This window comes from Chinchilla lanigera, unplaced genomic scaffold (assembly GCF_000276665.1).
Source record: "Chinchilla lanigera isolate Chin_1 unplaced genomic scaffold, ChiLan1.0 scaffold00009, whole genome shotgun sequence".
NCBI lineage: Eukaryota > Metazoa > Chordata > Mammalia > Rodentia > Chinchillidae > Chinchilla > Chinchilla lanigera.
Genome location: NW_004955410.1, coordinates 36,286,812 through 36,302,786, shown reverse-complemented (window position 1 = coordinate 36,302,786; position 15,975 = coordinate 36,286,812). Strand labels below are relative to the sequence as shown.

The following is a 15,975-nucleotide window of genomic DNA, read 5'->3' as shown; positions in this document are numbered from 1 at the left end:
TATGGAAGTTTTTAAAAAACCTTTGAAATGACAAAGGAGATACAGATGTAATAAAGATTAGGGGATGTTGTAATCTTTCATAATACTTATTAAAAACTTTTTATTAAAATTACAATAATAGACAAATGCTGGAAGTAATTTCATGGGAAGAGAGATTTGAATGTATACAGCCAATACTTGTGTTTTAGCAGAAGAATGGATTAATAAACGATTTGTGTACACAGTTTATGCTTTAAATATAAGTATTATTTGTGTTTAACATCTAATTTCAAAGAAAAGTAAATTTATAGTGATAGGTTAAAGGATACCTAAATTTTCACACTATAAAAATCTGGAAAAACAAAAAAGTCAATCTGGAAACTCCTAAATGTTTTTGTTTTGCTGTTTTGTAACATCATAATTTGAAGAGAATTGTAAAATAAACCCCAAAATGACTTTAACTATGTCACTTTTTATTTGCATATCTACTTTCATATTAAATAGAAAATTAATAGGATGCTTGTCTAGAAGAGTAAAAAAGGTGTTTTTATAAGGAAGATGAAAAGTTTATGACTACTCTGTAGGATCAGTAGTAACTATTAGATATATTGCAATACATCATTCGTTGATTTTTGTAAAAATTATGCAGTTTCAAGAAAACAGAATGTTCTTTAACCCAACATGTTTTATTATGACTTGGTCAAGTGGAAATCTGAAAAAGGTATTTAGAAACCTATCCTGAATCTGTGCCAGGGAACAAACTGTATTATAATATGTTCATGTAATAATAGGAGATAGATATTTAGTGTCATAAGTGACAAAGTTCAGGGTTTCTTGAGAAAGGTTTCATTTGTTACACATGGCAGAAGCAAACTAAAATATTCAATTTGTTGCTTTATCTGATAGATGTGTATGGATTCAGAAAAACATATGATCTACACCTTTGGTGGTAGAATTTTGACATGTAATGGCAGCGTAGATGACAGCAGAGCCAGTGAACCACAATTCAGTGGGTTGTTTGCTTTCAACTGTCAGTGTCAAACCTGGAAACTTCTTCGAGAGGACTCCTGTAATGCTGGACCTGAGGACATCCAGTCTCGGATAGGACACTGCATGTTATTCCACTCAGTAAGACCATTCTGTGCCTTGCATTATGTTATTTTGTCATGTATATGTTTATAGGAAAAGAAATGTTGAAATCGAAGTATTGGGTCAGAGATATAGCTGAGCAGCACAGCACCTGCCTGGCAAGTGCAAGGGTCCTGAGTTCTATTCCTGGTACCACTCCCCAAAAAAACAAATAGAAATCTTCAGCAACACATAAAGCTTTTCATTCAAAATAAATACCTAGTGTAGCAATGACAGACAAAAAGGAAACATCCTTAAACAGTGAACCGTTTGCTTATTTTGAGGCTTTTTCCACCAGTCCAATAACTTTTAAACAGTTATCACTTGAATTCTAAATTACATAGTTTTATGATTTAAGCTTACTGCCTTTCTAGGTAGTGTAGCTATTTCCTCTTCTTACCACTTACAATTAGGACAGTTTTTTAATCTGTTTTTTTCCCCTCCATTAAGTACAAAGAATTAATTGATTTCATAGCATTCAGAATTAAAATATATCAATATATATACTTTTCTTTAACCTTTTAAAATGTTTTAATGAAATTTTGATTTTTTTTTGGTTGCTTACAACTTTAAAACAATGTTATAGAATATTTTATATGTGTTCTTTAATGTTACCATTATCATACCTAACTCAAATCAGTGTTTTATTATTATTATTATTTAGTATTCATCCTTCATTTATTTTTTCCTAATATACTGAAAAGTACTTTTTCTATCTGGTGTGTTAAAGTCAGGATCCAAAAATGCCAGGATAAATGGCATTTAGTTTTTATGGCTCTTCAATTTCCTTTAATACATAATAATACTGCCCCCCATTACCACCTATTTATTTGTTTTTTAAAAAGTCATTTGTGCTCTAGAATCTCTCAGTGTTCTCAGCTGGATAGCTTTTATCTTCATAGTGTGATTTAATATGGTCTATGAATATTTTCTAAAACCTAGTGCTCATAATCCAGAGGCTTGAGTTTGGATTTCTTATCGGTTTGAGGGAAAGCCAAAAAGGGACATACAAGAATACTTCCTGTATACTCTGATGTATGGAGGCATGTCTAGTCATCATACTTTGATGATAAAGAGTTCCAGTGTTATTAACCTGAATGATTCATTGTGAAGTTTATCTTTTATCTAATAGTTTTAATATTTATTAATTTAATTTTCATTATCTAGATTTTCATTAGTGATTTTTCTAGTGATGTGAGTTCTTCTACATTTATTACCTGTGATTCTACCTTTACCTCTCCCCAAATAAAACCACACATGAGAAAAAAACCACTGTTTGGTTACTCTGGAATGTAAACCATACAGAATAAGCAATGTAAATGTCTGACTGTTTGCTTTTCTTCATTTTCATATTAGTGAGCTAAGGCTCCAAAGTGAAAGAGGTGTGTTTTTAAAAGTATAATTATGGACCCATGGATTTTTATACATTTGATAGTTTTAAATCCATTGTGGTCATTATTCTTTTTTTATGCTCATTTTTTCTCTGCATTTGGCCAATAGCATTGCTGCTCTTATATACACCTTTTTTAGTAAGAGAAAAGCTAAATCAAGTTAAATCCAATTCAAATTAAAGGTTTTTACTTATGGCTTTGATTTTGTATTTGTGGATCTTTTATGATTAAAATCCTACTGTATACAACAATATTTTATCACTTGCTTTATCTGTAGTAGTCTGGAAAATAACAAAGCTAACTAAAAAAGTCATAGAGTGTATATAAAATTGATTTCTGATTATTTTTCTGTGTAGGATTTAGCCCATTATGAATGGGTAGTCAAAAAGCTGAATTAAAAGCCACTGTAGATATGCATTATGTTTCTGAGTGGTCATATTTCTATATTTTTCATTTTTTTTTTCAAATTTCATAGTTTTTTTTAAAGTTAGTTTCGTTTTCTAATTAAATAAAAACATATGTTTGGTTTTTCAGTGTCAAAACTGTAAATCAGGATACTTTTGGAGATGGCTGATTTTTAATCCCTGTTTTCAGGGCAGAGATAGAAAAGAATTTTGTTCCTTCCCCTCCTTATCTTTTATTAGATTTTGATTTATCCTGTCTTTGCTTATTAAAAAAGAAGGAAATATACTTAACTCTCTCTCTCATATATACACACACACACACACACACAGATAATACTTTTGGTCTTTTCTTATACAAATGCAGCAACCTAAATACATTATTCTGCACCTTGCTTTTGTACTTTAACAAGATACTCATTCGGGGGGTCACCTATTAGCAGTATATGAAGAGCGTCCTCCTTCCTCTTTATTGTAGCATAGTACTCCATTGCATGGGGTCTGTCAGAAAAGTACTTTTGTAAGGTTTAAATTTTAAAAACATCATTGGAAATTCTTCACGGAAGTTATAACATACTCTTCTCTTTGTCCTTTTATTCTCTTTCAGAAAAATCGTTGCTTATACGTATTTGGTGGCCAGAGATCAAAAACCTATTTGAATGATTTCTTTAGTTACGATGTGGACTCTGATCATGTAGATATAATATCAGATGGCACCAAGAAAGACTCTGGAATGGGTAAGAGGATTTAATGATTTCTTCTTTCATGCCTTAATTACTTTAGATAGAAAACTAAAGCCCATTTTCTTGTCTTCCTAGCCATTTTTTACCTTTTCTGTTTCTTTCATTGAAAGAATTCTTTTTTTTTTTTTAATTTTAAAAATAAAACGAGGAAAACATTAACAGACATTTTACAACATAGCAAATGAACAGTACAAGGAGATACAAATGGCAAATAAATATATGAGAAAATGTTCAACATCACTAGTCATTTGAGAAATGCAAATTAAAACAACATTGAGATCCTACCTTACCCCAGTAAGAATGGCTAGCATTAAGAAATCAACCAATAACAAATGCTGGCGAGGTTGTGGAGAAATAGGAACCCTTCTCCACTGCTGGTGGGAATGCAGACTGGTGAAACCACTGTGGAAATCAGTTTGGTCCTTGAAACTAGGTCTAATTGAAAGAATTCTTAAGAGAAAGAAAGCTCTCTCCAATTGCATATTTCTATTTAAAAATACTTGAATTACTATTATTTCTTCAAAGAAAGGCAACATGTGACTGTAGGAATTGTTTGTGTGCTTATTGTGGGAAGCAATATATTACAAATTATCTTATTCTCTATTATTTATTTCTACCTTCTGTTTCACCCTAGTGCCCTATGAATTAGGCACCATCATAGTAGAATATGTCTCTTTGTTGTAAGGTAAGGCATCATGTAATGGGTAATGCCTTATAAGTTTGCAGGCTTCTTTTCCTCTGAAATCATCAACAAGCTAAGAGTGACCTTTATCACTGTTCCTCTTTAACATGGTCCTTGAAACGTTAGCTAGAGCAATCATCAGGCAAGAGAGAAGAAAGGGGTATGTATAAGAAAGGGTGAAGTCAAAGTATCATTATTCATAGATGACATGATCCTTTACATATAAGACCCAAAAAAAATTCCACCAAAATACTGGTAGAATTAATTCAGCAGCATAAAAGGATACAAAATAAATACACAAAAATCAATAAAATTTCTGTACATTAATGCAAACACATTGAGAATGGAATTAGGAAAACAATACCATTCACAGTAGCATCAAGAAAAATTGAATGTTTAGAAACTAGCCAAGAAAGTGAAAGATCTCTACAATGAAAATTACATCATGGTGAAACAGGAAATCAACATCAGAAAGTGGAAAGATGTCCCTTGGTTTTTGATAGGCAAAACCAATGTAATCAAAATGGCTATACTTCCAAAACTGATACACAGATTTAATGCAATCCCAACCAAAATACCAATAGCTTTTCTCACAGATCTAGAAAAACAAAACAATCCTAAAATCTATGAAACCAGAAAAACTCAGAATACTAAAAACAGTCCTGGGTAACAAAAGCAAAGCAGGAGGCATCACAACCCCAGATTTAAAGTTATACTACAAAGCTGCTGTGATTAAAACAGTGTGGTTCTGGCACAAAAACTGGCTTGTGGATCAGTGGAACAGAGTAGAGGAAGCAGAATTCTGATCAGTGGAACAGAATGCCTGTTTAATAAATGGTGCTGGAAATTTGGATATCCACCTGCAGAAGACTGAGTTTAGACCCATATTTCTCACCATGTACTAAACTAAAAATGGATCAAAGATCTAAATGTTAAAACAGAAACATTCATCAACTGGAAGATTAGATAAGTAAAACTGTTGAAGACATGGAGTAGGAAAGGACTTTCTGAACAGAAAGAACCCCAGTGGCACAAGAATTGATACCAAGAATCAGCAGATAGGACCATATCAAATTAAAAAGCTTCTGCACAGCAAAGGAAACAACCAGCAGGGTGAAGAGATAATTTACAGAACAGGAAAAAATTTCTGCCGGGTATTCCTTGGACAGAAGACTAACATCTAGAATATATAAAGAACTGAAAAATATTAGATACCCCGCCACCCCAAATAAAAGACCCAGTCAGAAAATGGGCAACTGGTGTAAGCCTGTTATCCTAGCACTCAGGAGGCTGGGACGGGAGGATCACCAGGAATTCAAGGCCAGTCTGGGCTACTAAGTGAGTTCAAGGTCAGCCTAAACTACATGGTGAGACTCCATCTCAAAAATACCAAACATGAAGGAAGGGAGGGAGGGAGGGAGGGAGGAAAGAAGATGGCCCATCAACATATGAAATAGTGTTCAACATTGCTGACCATTAGGGAAATGTAAATCAAAACTACATTGAGATACCATCTTTTACCAGAAAGAACATCCATCAAAAAATCAACTAATAATAAATGCTGGCAAAGATCTGGGAGAAAAAGGAACTCTTCTACATTGTTGGTGGGAATGTAAAGTAGAATAACCACTATGGAAGTCAATGTGGAGATTCTTCAGAATAGAAATTCCATTTGACCCAGCTACCTCCTTTCTAGTTATCTTCTTGAAAGAGTTAGTCATCGTACTACAGGAATACATGCATACCCATATTTATAGCAGCATAATTTTTAATAGCTGGATCTTGGAAAGAATATGGTGCTTAAATAAAATAGAGCACTACTCTGCCATAAACAGAAATAAACTTGAAGCATTCATAGGCAGATGGATGCATTTTCAGAACATTATGTTAAGTGCAATAAGTCAGATACAGGTGTGGTTTGGTTTCGCTTATGTGATAAACTAAAAACAAATAGAGAGCAAAATAAAAGATAGATAAATAAGAAATAGGGAGAAGTTCAAATAATTCCTGAAATTATCGTCCAGTTCTTTCAAAAATATTCTGTTTCATTCATACTGCTGGTTTCTTTTATTCTTTGGCTCTAACCAAGGAGAACTTGGTTTTTTTTCCGCTACCAGCAATCAAACTCATGACCTTGCACTTGCCAGGCAGATGCTGTGCTGCTGAGCTAAATCCCCAGCCCCTCTTTTATTCTTTGAAAGTACAGTTTTTTCCTTTTGTTTGCTTCTTATTTGTAAGAGACTCTTTTATCTGTGACTTACCTCCTGAGTAACATTTTGGCCATTCTTTTAAGATCACGATACACAGTATATCTACCATTGTTACTCTTAATTATTTTATGAAATTAAAAAATTTTTTTTCATAGAAGAAATGTGTTTTTTATATTTTTGTAATATCTACTTCTATCAGCTGGTGTAGTGGTGCACGTCTGTAATCCCAGCACTCTGGAGGCTGAGGCGGGAGGATCATTGTGAGTTAGAGACCAGCCCGCACTACAAAGTGAGCTCAAGGCCATTCTGAGCTGCATGGCGAGACACTGTCTCAAAAAGACTGAAAAAAAAAAAAAAAAACTGTTTTTTTCTACTTCTATCTCATTAAAATTTTTAGAAAGTTTATACAGTAGGCTTAATATCTAAGAGGTTATTCTCCTAGTAATGGGGTGACTAGTTTGCCCAGTTTATGCATATTTCTCTGGCCCAATTACTAATAGTGCCTTACTCATTCTCAAAAGTGTCTTATTTTGATAATTTACAGTTGTCCTATGTAGTAGTTGCATTGCTTATGGTTACTATACCCAGTACAGTAACTTTAATTAAGTCCTGTTGGTTTAAAATGCCTAATTTGGGCAATAGGGTTAAAAATTAAATCATCTTGCCATGCGTTTTTAGCTATAAAATAGGTCATCTTATTTTTGGCTGTTTTGTAAAATGAAAATAAAAACACCTATCTCATAGATACCATTTCTGGATGTTGTGTGGATGCAGGATTCTTCTAAATTAAAACCAATAAAAAGGTCTTTTTATTAAAATTGTTCATATTTAATAAGAACTTTCTTCCCTTTAAATAAAAGCACCAAACTAAAAAAAAATCTTCCTGTGAAGTAGTTTATATTAATCTTTCCTTCTAGAAGGATATTAGTCCTTCCTGTTAGACAGAGGACTAAGAGAGTGGGCCACCAAAATAAAATAGCCGATCTTGCTCCCTAGTCCCTAGTACAATAATATTCAGGTTTACAACCTAGTACCTTTTACTGTGTTGCCTACCCTACACACACAGATTTATTAACTTTTTATTTCTTCACTGTTAGAGTATAATGAGTTAAATGTCTTCCGTGTTTAGCCATGTCCATGAAAGAGACAACTAAACAAATCTAAAATAATATCCCAAACACAAGTAAATAAAGTAATAACGTGATCATCTTTCTTAAGGATACTGCATCCATTAAATAATAGGATGCAGTTAAAAGAGTAGAGATGAAACAGATTTTAGGGAATAAATTTTGTTTTTAAAAAAAAGCATTCTAAGGTCAACAAAAGGAAATCTCCCAAAAAGTAGACAAAAGATAGATACAGAAATTTGAGAAAATAAGAGCCTTAAAAAAAAAATCAATCCAGGAAATCACTATTGAACTAATAGATTCTCCAACAACAGAGAACAAAGTGGCCATTGGAGAAAGTTATCTTCTTGAAATTTAAAGCTTTAACTCTAACCTTTTTCTGAGCTCTTTACTAGCAGTTCAAACTGCTACTTATATGTTTTATAAACTCTATAAGTACAGAAGAAGTGATTTGCATTCTGTCTCCAATACACTTCCTTTTTATCTCTTTCCACCTGCGCCCATGCTTCCCATCCAGTAACCAGTGCTTTCCCTTGATGTAGTGATTCAACAATAGCACCAAGGTTCCTGGTTAGTTCTTCCCGACCGCCTTTTACTCTACAAGCTTTTAGGAGCTCCCTTCAATCTGGTTGTAGGCTGATGGTGGCAAACTGTCCGAAGCAATTTATACCCTTTGTTCCAGGTAGGGGAGAAAAAAGAAAAAGCAGAATTTGCCCATAAACCTTTCAGGGGGTTCTGTATAGATTTCATTGACCAGAACTATGAAACCTAGATTTAGAAGAGTCTAGGAAAGCAAATATTAGCCTTTTTCAGCATTTGTGTTGTACACAGGAGAACGGGTTTGGAAATAGTTGTTTATTGTGCAGTTATCAGTGTCTGCTACAGAGGATTATAAAAGTGGTAGGCCTTTTATGCACTCTTTCATAGAAAGTTACTATTTCATGTGAAATAATACAAAGGAGTAAAAATAGCAAAAAGGGAAACATTTCCCTAGGCTGTAGGGGAAAGATCCAACACAGAAAACCAATAAAGGATCAACCCAAGATGAAGTTACACAGCCAACCTAATGAGCATCCAGTTGAAATTGGAGTAAGAGGACATAGGAAAGACCTTTATTCCTAACCAAAAGTGAGAGTTTCAATAAAATAGATTCAAAAGATGTGTTTGAGAACTTGGGATAAAAGCTATGACTAAGTAAATAGCATCTGATATAAAAGATTAAGGATGGGAACATAATGGGAAAACCAAAAAAAAAATTGTAAGAAAAGAAACATCAACACAGTAAATTTCTTATTTCCACAAGTAAGCAGTATTTGTCTAACCATACTAATGCCAAAAAAGCACAGTAAACTAAAAATTGAGATAAAGTTTAGGACAGTATAAATATAGTAAGTACTTGTACTAAAATGGAAGTTATTAGGTGATATTTAACATAGACACATAGGATATAATTTAGAACTATGGACCTAATGGTTAATAGTATTACCCTTTCATATAAAATTGTCTCATTGTTTAGTCATTTATTTTCCATTACCATAGGATAGTGTGGAGGTACAGTGTATGATTTAACCTTTGAAATATAAAAAAAGTTATTCTTGTCATGCTTGACCTGAGACCCTCTCATGCTGCCTTCCAGAAGCAACAGAAAACCACTAACGGGCCATGCTACCTTCAACAAACAGAACAGACAGCCATAAAGAAAATTTAGGACAGGGCATACAATCTCCCCAGTGCCAGAAAGTCCAGTAGTATCTACACGTCTGCACTGACCGTCCTGGGAACTTTGACCCCAAATATTCCACCCAAATTCCTTGGGATTGTAACTCCATCCCAAGACCCTAATATAATATAATAGATAAATCATAATTTTTCCTCTGGCCAGCTGCTGCAGTCATTCATATCAGCCTGCCTGCACCCAGACAGAATAAACCCAGCCTTTTGCTCACATAAAGGCTATGTTCAGGTGGTTTCCCGTGCACCGTTGATAACAATTCTGACTTTTCCTTAAAATAACTAGAAGGGAATAGGTAAACGCTCTTCTACAATCCTAATGTAGCTCTCCCTGAGAAATATTACAATATGCTTTGTGTTAAACTAAGGATATAGTTCTGGAATAAGATCATAGATTCTCTCAAAGTGTTTACTGTCTCGCTAGTTTATAACATTCTGTTGAGTAGTAATAGCTACTCTTTATTTAGCGCTATGGTATGCCAGAATATCTTAAATTGATAGTATTATCCTCATTTACAAGTTGGAAAAAATTGAGTCAGAAAGATTAAGTAATGTGTTCAGCATTACACAGGTAATAATGATAAAACTAAGGTATAGAAGTTTGAGTGTAGCACAAAGTGTTTTTTCCACTATATATGGAAAAGAAAAAAGCGGCAAAGAGTAGTAGTGGCAGAGAATGAGTTTAAAAAATTCATTGTAAAAAACCACTTTATTAACTTTTAAAAAAATGAGTTATATAATAATTTGCAGAGTTGATTATTGTAAGTCTTCAGGATACCAAGTGCAGTAACTGTTCTTTGTTTTTTGGGGGGGGCCTTCAGTTTTTTGTGATTATTCAAATAATAATTGCTCGTTATAGGAGAGTATCAAATCATTCAGACAGTATACAGTATTAACATTTTGCTGTGTTTCCTCCTAGTCATAAAATTTGGCACAACTTTTCTTTTTGGCTATCCTAAAATTTATATTAAATTATAATTATTTTCATCATCATGGTTTTGTTGAACCAGAGGTATTAATAGAAAAGGCAAGTGGGTTCATTGCCCCATTACTGCTATAATCAACTTTCCTAAAATTACAATCAACATTTTTGCTGTTCAGTGTTCAATTTTTAATTGTTCTTGATTAATTATTCTATAATAAAAACAAGTTTATTTAATAATCTTTGATAATTGTCTACTAGCATCTATGCTCTTTTTCCCTCCTTCCCCACAAAATTCATTGTCTCCTATATGCCAAATATGATTCCAATCACTTGGGTTTCAGCTGTGGACCTGAGGAATAAGATGCACTCATTTAGAGCGCTCACGTTCTTGCAGGCAGAAACCAGCAGTTTTATTGTACATACTGTGAAGAAAATGAATTGGATGCTGCAGTGAGTAACATTGGAGATACCAGGTAGAGTAGCTTGGGAAACTGTAGGTTATCTTTAAGATTTAAGATGAGAAGTAGAAAATTGGGACGAATCATATGAAAGACATGAAGTGTTCTCACAGCTGGAAAGAACCTGGTATGTTCCGGAAATAGATGGGACTGGTGCAAATAGAAGAAAAGGAAAGTTTGTATGAAATGAAGTTAGAGAGGAATAGGAATCTAATTATAAAAGGCCTCAGCCACATGTAGGAAGTTTTGTTTTTTCTAAAGAGAAAATTTCTGAAAGGTTCAGTGTCAGCATCTTGATCTGATTTGTTTTGAAAATACCACTCGTTTGTCTAGAAATATACTTTCCAAATGGTTAATTTTGACAGTATTCCTGAGAGTGCATTGTCTAATGGCTGTATGTACAGTGGGCATTGTGTGGAGGATTTCTTTTTAATGGCAGAGTTGAACATTTGGTGAGAACTACTACTAGATCAAGACAGGAGGATCACGAATTTGAGTCTTGCTTAGGCAACTTAGTGAGACCCTGTCTCACAATTTTAAAAAAGGACTGGGGTGTAGCTCACTGTAAAGGCCCTGGGTTTAATCTTTATACACATGTGCACCCCACACACATATACACTCACCCACCCTACTAGGGGTAAATGTTAAGAGTTACACTTGGAATTGAGGAATTTCTGTGGCTCTGTTGATATATTAAAGTGAAACAGACATTGTTTTCCTTTCACTTTTCTGTTTTCTTTTCTCCCCATCTTCTACTCCTTCCTTCTCTTTTCTCTTCCTTTCTGCTCCCTTTCCCATTCCCTTTCTTTTCTTTCTCTAGAGGATTCTAAAATGTGGTTGGGACTGAGAAGCACTATTCTATCTGTCCAGGACCTCTGAGTCCTTAGTTAAGTAATCTTAAGCAGGTTACCTAATATCTCAGCCTTCGTTTCATCATTTGTAAATGATCAAAATTAAATTTTAAGAAAAGTAGTTTACCTGCTTCTGGTTTATCTCTTGAGTACAGATGGATTCTAGTTTGGGCTGGTGTTATTGTTAGTACCTCAGTTCTCTCAAAAGGATATTAACTCTTTCATACCAAAGATTGTAATTTCTTGAATTTTTGCATGACATTCATATATGTTAACCTGAAAAATTCAAGGGATGAGAATTGGGAGAGAAAAAATATTATTATGTTCCATTGTTAAGAGTATTCCAGAAATGGAACACTAAGCATTGAAGGGTTAATACTAACCTTGGGTAGCACTGATATATCTGATATCTCCCAAATCATGTCAGTTTTGCTCCATCTTCTCTCACATGAATTATTGCTTCAGTGTGTATTAATGTAGGCTATCATCATCTATTAGGCCTGTCTCTAGTCTTTTCCTGTGTACTCCATCTCTGCCTCAACCCATTCTCTACACTGCAAGTGAAATCTAAGTATTCTGAAAAACTATCAAAAGTATGCTTAACAAATAGAAACTACAAAAAATTTTAAATATACAGTGTGATATGTTTTGACACGTCTGTGCCAAGGGAACCACCATCGCAAGCAGAATTCCATTGTTTCCCAAATTTCCTTTATACTTTATCATCTCCCTCAACCGTTTTATCAACTATGTTTTGGTGTTAAATCTTAAGAAAATCTTTGCCTGACCCAAGGTCACAACACTTTCTCTATGTTTTCTTTTATAAGTTTTCCTTCCATAACTTCACCCTCTCACATATACTCAAGCAACCACTGGTCTGCTTTTTGTCACTATAGATTAATTTGTTTTCTTAGGTTTCATATAAACAGAATTGTATGATGTATACCTTTTATTTTGTTATTTTATACAGTATAATTATTTTGATATTAATCCATGTTATTGTGAGTTATCAATTATAAATCTCTTTTTATTGCTAAATAGTTTTCCTTATACAGATGTACCATAAGCTATCTACTTAGTTTTTTTTTTTTTTTTGGTTTTTCTCCGGTACCGGGAACCAAACTCACGACCTTGCGCTTGCCAGGCAGGCGCTTTTGCCGCTGAGCTAAATCCCCAGCTCCCTCTACTTAGTTGTTGAGAAATTTGGGCTTTTCCCAGTATGGAGTTATTTCAGATAAATCTGCTATAAACATTTTTTTAAAAGTATTCTGTATTACCTGTTATGAACATATCCCTTCACATTTGTTCAACAGGTAGTTTTTGGTCACCTACTAAATGCCAGACAATAAGGTAATAAGCACTAGGAATACAGCTGTGAATAAGGACTAGCTCTATTTTCCTGGAACTTTTAGTTTCACATGGAAAGGAAGAGGTAGTAAATTGACTTCATTTTCTGATTAATGCTAAAAAAAAACTCTAAAAAAATAAACCTAGTGTTTTTTCTTTACTTTAAATGCTTCTGCTTGCCTTTAAGTCTAAACGTGCCTTTGTGATAGGCCTTAGCTTAGTTCTCCAGCACCATTCTTGGTATCAGTATCCTCTTGCCACCACCTGTTTCTTTCTTGACCTGAATATTTAATCTTGATAGACTGTTTTGTTGATTTTGGGCTTTCCCCATGCTATTCCCCCTTCCCTCTCATCTCCAAAATGTAGCTGACTTGTGTTTATCTCTCACATCTTATTTTTGTAGGTCAGTGTCTGCTTAGATTCTTTAATAACTCCTCAAACTCAGGTTAAGAATTGAAGTATATGGTTTTATAATCTTGACTCTGCTACAGTTCTGTTCTACTTTCAAGACTCTGGTGATGTGGCTCAGTTGTAGTTTTCCTTGCATGAGGGTTCATCCCCACTACTGTTAACAGCAAAAAAATAAAAAATAAAAATCTGTGGGGAAATATGCATACTTTATTCAGGATCAGATCTCCTAAAAATTTTGCTGGATTAAATTAGACTGTCCAAAAAATGCCATGTCAGATCTATGTATATTGTATTGTTCTCCCATAGAATTACTTTTACTTCACTTTAAAAATTACATTTACGTTTTATTTTATCTTACTAGATTATCACATTGTAAGGCATCAAATATTCTTTGAAGAATGAGTCAGGGTACTATTTAAATTCTGACATTATTAAATATTCTTAGAAAACACCAATTTTACCCATTACGTGGATGCTCTCTAGTTTATTTAACAATTCTATTGTTTATTAACTGTTCTTCTAAAGCTTTTTTTTTACTAGAGCTAATTACTGTAATTTGAGATGGATTTAACATATAATTACTGTGTTTATGATTCACTAATGTGGGTTATTTGATTAAAAGTGCATTTACAATGTGAGTTTCAAGTTGTATTGGAAGTCATAGAACAATTTATTTGAACTGTTGAGATTACCAATTAGAGATATCTTTAATAGTAAAATTGCTGCTTATTATAATCTTGTATGTGTCAGATACTGTAAAATCTTAAATCATTGCTCTTTATAATTATGTAAATGTATTATCTTAGATTTTACATCGCAAGATCTGAAGAAACTTCTACTCTTCATTTTTTAATGAGAGTGGAAGAATTTTATGATATCTTCAGAAGGAAGTTACAGTTTAAATCAGTAGACTGGCAGCTGCTTAGAAAGAAGAGATTTATTAGCATTGTGTCTAACACATAATTACATCAAAATTGAGCATATCTAAAGTTTGGGTTGATTTCTGAATAACTTTTGGCAACAAGACTTTGAGTACATAGGGTTTAGCAGACTCCGCATATGTCAGGTCTGTATTTAACACTAATTGAAAATTATGTTTAGGAGATCTGTCACACTACCAGAGCTTTATGCTTTTCTGTCTTAGTTACTTTTCTTATTACTGAGACAGAATATTCAGTGCCCAAAGTTAAGGAAGGAATTTTTTTAGCTCACATTTTGTAGAGGTTTCAGTCCATAATTGGCTGGCTCCAAGCTAGGGTGGCTTGGGAGAGAATAGTCGTAGGAGGCAGAAAGTAGCAAAGCAATAAGCAGGGGAGACAAGATTCTTTCTGTCCCTTATACATTGTACTTAGACCGCTGGGATTAGGGCAGTGGCAAACCAATCAGTGGACTAATTTAGCAATCATACACCCTTAATCCCAGCATCATACATTCTAGATTCAGCCTTCAAAAAAGCCTACGACTTTATGAGGCTTTTGGGGGTACATCCAGTCACAAACCATAACAGCTGTAAAAGCTCAGTCTCTTTAAATAGGAGTACTTTTTCACATCTGTTCATTTGAGGTAAGAAATACAGAAATATATATGGAGTGTTCACCATTTGCCAGATGCTAGGTCAAGCATTGGTGATACTGGTCCCTGTTCTATAGTAGTTGTGTATTTGTTCTCTAAACTTTCCCACACCTGCCATGTTTATTCCATTCTGTTCTAATCATTGTAGCAGGTGGGTATAATAAAAGGAGTAGTGAATTGACAACCCGAAGACCTGGTCTCTTTTCATCTGAGTCTGCCACTAGTCCTGCAACTGTGGCAAAATTATATAACTTCTCAGGACCTCATTATTCTTCTGAGAATGACATTGGGTCAGTTGATCATAAGGCTTCATGTGGCTCCAAAACTTTGACAATTAAATTTCATTCCCCTTTGCTATCAGTCTGTGAAACATGAAAGCTGTGTGAATATACATTTACAAGATCTGATTTATCTATAAATATATTTTCATGGAAACTTTAATTTCGGCTCAAGAAGTATGCCTATCATGCTTATTGACTTTTTAAAAATAAGTGTAATAATAAATTCTTATTGTTTTGATCTTTTAGAATTTTACCAGTTAACTAAGACCAAGTCAGCAGCATGGAGATGACTCTGAAACTAATGATTTTCTATTATTAATGTAATACTGAGCAAGGAATAGTAATACTTATTTTCAATGGAACTAGGCTTCAATGTTTACAGTTTATTATGTTTAGTATTTGGTGTGTGTCTTGGTTACTTTTCTCTCGATGCTGAGACAAAATACCCAACGCCCAAAATGAAGGAAGGAAAGGTTTATTTGGCTCACAGTTTGTGGAGGTTTTAGTCCATACTTGGTTGGCTCCGAGGCAGAAGACAGCAAAGCAACAAGAGCAAGGGGGAATGGCGGCTGAACAGCAAAGCAGCCAGAGCAAAAGGGAGGAATGGCAGCAAGCAGCTTCTTTCCCTGTTTTACATTGTAAACAGGCTACCTCCACCTAAGGGGCCTGTAGCTCTCACATAATCTCCATGGTCTCCTCTTGCACAGGCTCAGGATGTATACAAAGTAAGCACCCTGG

At 34.1% G+C, this 15,975-nt stretch overlaps 1 protein-coding gene across 4 annotated transcripts in view; it reads left to right on the top strand.

Annotated features, from left to right (window-relative positions):
* Mkln1 (muskelin 1, intracellular mediator containing kelch motifs) overlaps positions 1-15,975 on the top strand; it is a 316,551-nt gene that overhangs the window by 265,751 nt on the left and 34,825 nt on the right. For all 4 annotated transcript variants that reach the window (XR_259906.2, XM_005377548.2, XM_013510638.1 and 1 more), the window contains 2 exons: positions 886-1,107; positions 3,507-3,636. Coding sequence is in view for 3 of the 4 variants with exons in the window: in XM_005377548.2 (XP_005377605.1) it covers positions 886-1,107; positions 3,507-3,636 (352 nt within the window). In the remaining variant the exon portion in view is untranslated. The remainder of the gene's footprint in view (positions 1-885; positions 1,108-3,506; positions 3,637-15,975) is intronic.